Raw genomic sequence first — 5,000 nt, forward strand, 5'->3', positions numbered from 1 at the left:
ACATCTTTGGTGAAAGAATTTTTTTTGTAATTCCTTACATAAGGATTCAGAAAATATTGGATCTCCGCCTACACAAGAAAATTGTTGATAAAACTCCAAAATGGCATTTTCTTTTGACCCAATTTTTTTTTTCTCCTTATCGGTTAAGAAAGACAAGAAAATTTCAGGGTAGCAAACATTCTCTAGAATTTCTCTTAGATTCGAACCCATAGCTGATGATAGAACTAAAATAGATATTTTCTGTTTCCTACTCACACGAGCCCATATCCTTGCTTTTTTATCAATCTCTAATTCTAACCTTCCTCCCCAATCTGATATTATAGTGCCGGTATAGACCGAAATTCCGTTATGATCCAATTCTGACCGGTAATAGATACCAGGGCTTTGTAATATTTGATTAATCACAATTCTGTATAGTCCGTTTACTATAGAAGTTCCAAGGGAATTCATTAGAGGAATGTTTCCAATAAAAATTGTTTGTTCTTGCATATTCCTACTGGTTTTCCAAATTAACCCCGCGGATACATATAATTCAGAAGAATATGTGAGTGATTCATATACAGCATCTCTTTCTTTTATCAACGGTTCTACCAATTGATATGTTTCCACAAATAATTGAAATTCAATTTCTTGATCTGTATCTTCAATTTTTGGAAACTTATAAAGTTCTTCCGTTAAGCCCTGATCAATAAACCTACAAAATCCTTCAAATTGTATCTGATTCAACCCAGGTATTGTAGACATTCCCTCATTTCCATCCCCGAGCATTTTTTTTTTGAATTTCCCCCATTTATCGAAAAAATCCCATTTCTCATTCTTTATGGAATCATACGCATATAATTCCATAAAGAAAGAATGGGATTTCTATTCTGTTTACTGAATCACATGAAATTTTACCCAACTACATATATATATGTAATGTATGAAATACGTATGGTATGAACGGAGGAAGAAAGATTATACTCAAATTGCAATTTATAACAGACAGATACAAATGGAAAAGAATTGATAAATGTCACTTAGACTCATGGGTTTTTTATAGAATATCAAAACAAAAAAAGTAATTCAATTTCTACCATTATTATGATATTACATATTCCAGTCCGATTGGATCCGAGAAAAAGAAATGTATTTATGATTTGATCTGTTTGCAAAGATAAAGACATAATAATCAGAAAGAATAAATAGAAAGTTGATTTTTCTAGCACTTGACTTTTTCGTGTATTCCATTGTTCGAAAAATGATTCGCAGAGAAAAGATATATTTTGACCTTTTTTTTAATAGAATTTTTAGAATATCATTGAACTGCGTAAGAAAGCTTGTATTTCTTTTATTTATTAAAATGTGCAGATATTTACGTCTTTCTTTCTTCCTTTATTGCATTACAGTTCTATTCGGGCCAGCACATGCCGTACTCTACCAAAAATTCCTATTTTCTCTTCAATCTATTTCAATTTATTCAATGCAAAATTGAAGCACGACAATGAATGGGCAATTACATATTGTATACTATACAGAGAAAATACCCCATTAGGTAGCTATAGTTATATACCAACTTATACTCCGGGGTTTACATATACTCATAATTGCTGTTATAATTGAAATTGAGAAGGATTTTTTGATTGTGAAAATTGAAAAAAAAAAATGAATACTGATTAGTTATGTTATATATCCATTTTGGATTTTCTTATATCATTAGGTAAACACAATTTGAAATTCAAATACAAGAACGGTCATGAATTTACAGTCAAGAGTTAATGGTTCCAGTTTGTCCTGAAGTTTTGCTTTTGTGACTGAAAATCCACATTTTATTTTTCAATAGAAAAAGAGGGGGAAGATTTTCATCTAGTTTGTATCGTTTTGGCGATATGGCCGAGCGGTAAGGCGGGGGACTGCAAATCCTTTTTCCCCAGTTCAAATCTGGGTGTCGCCTGATTAACAAAAGACTCGAAATCCCCTATCCTGTTTTGCTGATATAACTCACAAAATTTTCCCCAGCAAAAGCAAGTGTAGGAAAAAGACTCGTGATACTTTCTTGATTCTAAACCTATGGAGGTTCTGTTCTCTAAAGTGTTGTAAATTCTTGCGTCTAGGATTCAAGGAAAGCTTAGAGTAGTGGAATGGAATCGGTAAATCCTGATATGCTCGCCTTTCTACTACTAATGTAGTGTCTATTGCCTGAGTCTTGAATCTTGAATCTTGAATTCGATTGGATATTCAGAGGGGGAATCTAATTAATAGTCGTGGAAAGGACAGAAGATGCTTTGTATACAGACTCATGAGGGTTCGGAGTGCTCGGGCATTTATTTAATCAATATTAGATTAGATGGATAATTGACTTTTACTTTACTTAATGCAGGGCAACAAAAAAATCAAAAAGGGCAAAAGAATAAGTCTTATTATTTTTACATGTTAGTAACATTCTTTTTTTTTGATACTTCCAAAAGTGTCACTACGTACGTAGTTTGCTTGTGCTTAATCTTTACCGATTTTACTATGAAATCATATAATATAAGAACTTTTATAAGCCTATTTATTGGAGTATTTCATCAATAGTGTTGGGTCAGAATCTTTTTTTTTGACTCTGCACCAGTGATTTCACTATTATTAGTGAACAATAATGGAATAATTTCTTCATATTCATAGAAATAGGGGACATAATTCACATGGATATAGTAAGTCTCGCTTGGGCTGCTTTAATGGTAGTCTTTACATTTTCCCTTTCACTCGTAGTATGGGGAAGAAGTGGACTCTAGAGGTACTACTGGTTGAGTTAAGGAATCAAACTGTATCAATTGTTTTCTAGATTGTTCTGCAAAGCCCTTTTTACTATTTAAATCATTTTAATTATTGAATTAAATTAAAAAAGAAAATCAAGTCATTTTCTTTTTTATCAAAATATGCCATATCTTTGCCATTGATTTGATTCTTTTGATGGATGCCAGGATTCATATTGAAAAGAATCCAAAATTTAGGAATTAGAAAATCATAAGAGTACGACTTGCCTTTCGATTATTTCAGATTGATTGGAATCAACCCCAAGCAAATCAAATAGATCAAGCAAAGAAATGAAATTGAGATACTATGTACACTACATATAATATTTAATTGATATCAACATCTATCAAAATAAAGATACATAATCTATGAGGATAAAGATAGATATTGTATCTTGCTCTATATTAAGATATTAAACTTGTATCTTTATCTTTATACATTAAAACTTTATACATTACAATAATAGATAGTATGATAGAAAGAAATAGATGAATCTTTCTTTCTACCATACTATCAGGCCTCATAGAAGACTGCTGATTCTAGTCCATTCATTTCAAAGACGCGAAATTGAAATCCTTTTTGTCATTGCTAGTCAAGTTTCATTCAAATTAATCGCTTTGACTGACTGTTTTTACGTAAATTATAAGTAAAAAAGCAGTAGGAACGAGAATGAAGAGTGCAGTAGCAATAAATGCGAGAATATTTACTTCCATAATTTCATCCTTTCGTTTTTTTTTTTGCTTCGCAACAATACCTCGGGATTTAATCCCATAGAGATGATAAATCTTTCGCTTATAAATTCAATGGGATGAATTAGATTTCGATGATATCGAATCGGATCAATATCATGAATAACAATATCTGAGCTATCAAATCGATTCATCGTCGAGAATTGAATAGTATAACATAGGAAGATCTTTTATCCACACACACCGAATACGAATACAAAAACGGAATTCCTGATCCAATCAAAAGAATTCCTTTGCCTTATTTATCATTCTTTTCCACTCTTTCTTTTTTAGAACCTACCGCCTTCTTTGTACAATCATCCGTGAAGTATTATCTGACTGCTTTTTCACTTCCATTATTTACAAAAATAGTTTCTAAATAAACCCAAATAAACAATAGAAACAAAATAGAAAAAAGGAAAAGGTTGAATTCTAATTTTTTTTGAATGATCTAATCTTCTTGGAAAACAAAGAAAGGAAGTGTGAGAAAGACGAGTCCCAGTATAAAAAAGTCTAATATTCCATCAAATTCACTATTTTATTTAGAGTTTGCTCTTTCTTCGACATCGACAGTAATCTTAAAAAAAGCTTGTTCATTCCCTCTCTAAGAGAGGTGAGACTTATTTAATCTTTTTTTTAATCTTTATTTATTTTATTAATATCCTCTTTCCTTTGATTAGAAATATGTTCAATTTATTTTGTATCGTACAAGAAAGAAAGTCCATTTGTATATGTGCTCCCGGAAAATTCTAGTACTCCATTCTATTACATATACAGATGGGGAGCAATCGAAAAAACCAGAGACCCGCAGCCCAATATCTATGGGAGTCTTGAATATGATGGATACTATCAATATTTGTTTGATGAGAAATGAAAAAAGAAAAAAACAAAGATACTATTGGAAATGAAATTCTACCATTTGTATCCCTTAGTCATAGAAAAGAGAGGGGGGGGGTTGATGTATTTTTTTGGATCCGTCGGGACTGACGGGGCTCGAACCCGCAGCTTCCGCCTTGACAGGGCGGTGCTCTGACCAATTGAACTACAATCCCAGGGAAATAAAGTGTACAGCATATATATTCTTATGATTTCATTTAAACCATTTCTATTTCGATTTTAGATTAGAATCCCCGTGTTGTACCAAACAGAGGTGCGAATGATATATTGACATCCACACGGATATGCACTTTAGCGAGAGCAACACAGATTACTGGTAATCCTTTCGTTATTGCCAAAACAATTGATAATCAAATTTTCAATAAATTTCGGTCTTTTTTTTCTTTACTTTACTCTTTTCTCCTTATTAAACTTTATACTTAATGATCCTGATATTAATCTAGATCGTTAGCAAGATCAGAATTTATGTGAACAAAATAAATCGAGCAAATAAAAAAGAAATAGAAATAAAAGCAGGGATATATCAGAAAATTTGACTTTTTTTTTCTTCCCTACTGACTGACATTTATGAAAAAAAAATGGGTTATATCATTTCAT

The 5,000-nt window shown here is 31.7% G+C and overlaps 3 protein-coding genes and 2 non-coding genes across 5 annotated transcripts in view, besides 1 other annotated feature; 2 read left to right on the forward strand and 3 right to left on the reverse strand. All coding sequences in view use genetic code 11, as the record gives it.

The window, feature by feature from the left end:
• rpoB (RNA polymerase beta subunit) overlaps positions 1–768 on the reverse strand; it is a 3,213-nt gene extending 2,445 nt beyond the window's left edge. The window contains exon 1 of the mRNA in view: positions 1–768. This exon is cut by the window's left edge and continues 2,445 nt beyond it. Within this exon, the coding sequence (YP_001671675.1) occupies positions 1–768 (768 nt within the window).
• Positions 1–5,000: part of a sequence feature (large single copy (LSC) region) that runs on past both edges of the window.
• On the forward strand, positions 1,863–1,933 carry trnC-GCA. Its single transcript has one exon. It is a non-coding gene; the product is annotated as a tRNA-Cys (tRNA).
• Positions 2,667–2,756, forward strand: petN (cytochrome b6/f complex subunit VIII). Its single transcript has one exon. It carries the CDS (start codon positions 2,667–2,669, stop codon positions 2,754–2,756), a length of 90 nt encoding a protein of 29 aa, YP_001671676.1.
• Positions 3,387–3,491, reverse strand: psbM (photosystem II protein M). The gene has a single exon. It carries the CDS (start codon positions 3,489–3,491, stop codon positions 3,387–3,389), a length of 105 nt encoding a protein of 34 aa, YP_001671677.1.
• Positions 4,485–4,558, reverse strand: trnD-GUC. The gene has a single exon. It is a non-coding gene; the product is annotated as a tRNA-Asp (tRNA).

Source organism: Carica papaya, chloroplast, assembly GCF_054855325.1.
Source record: "Carica papaya chloroplast, complete genome".
NCBI lineage: Eukaryota > Viridiplantae > Streptophyta > Magnoliopsida > Brassicales > Caricaceae > Carica > Carica papaya.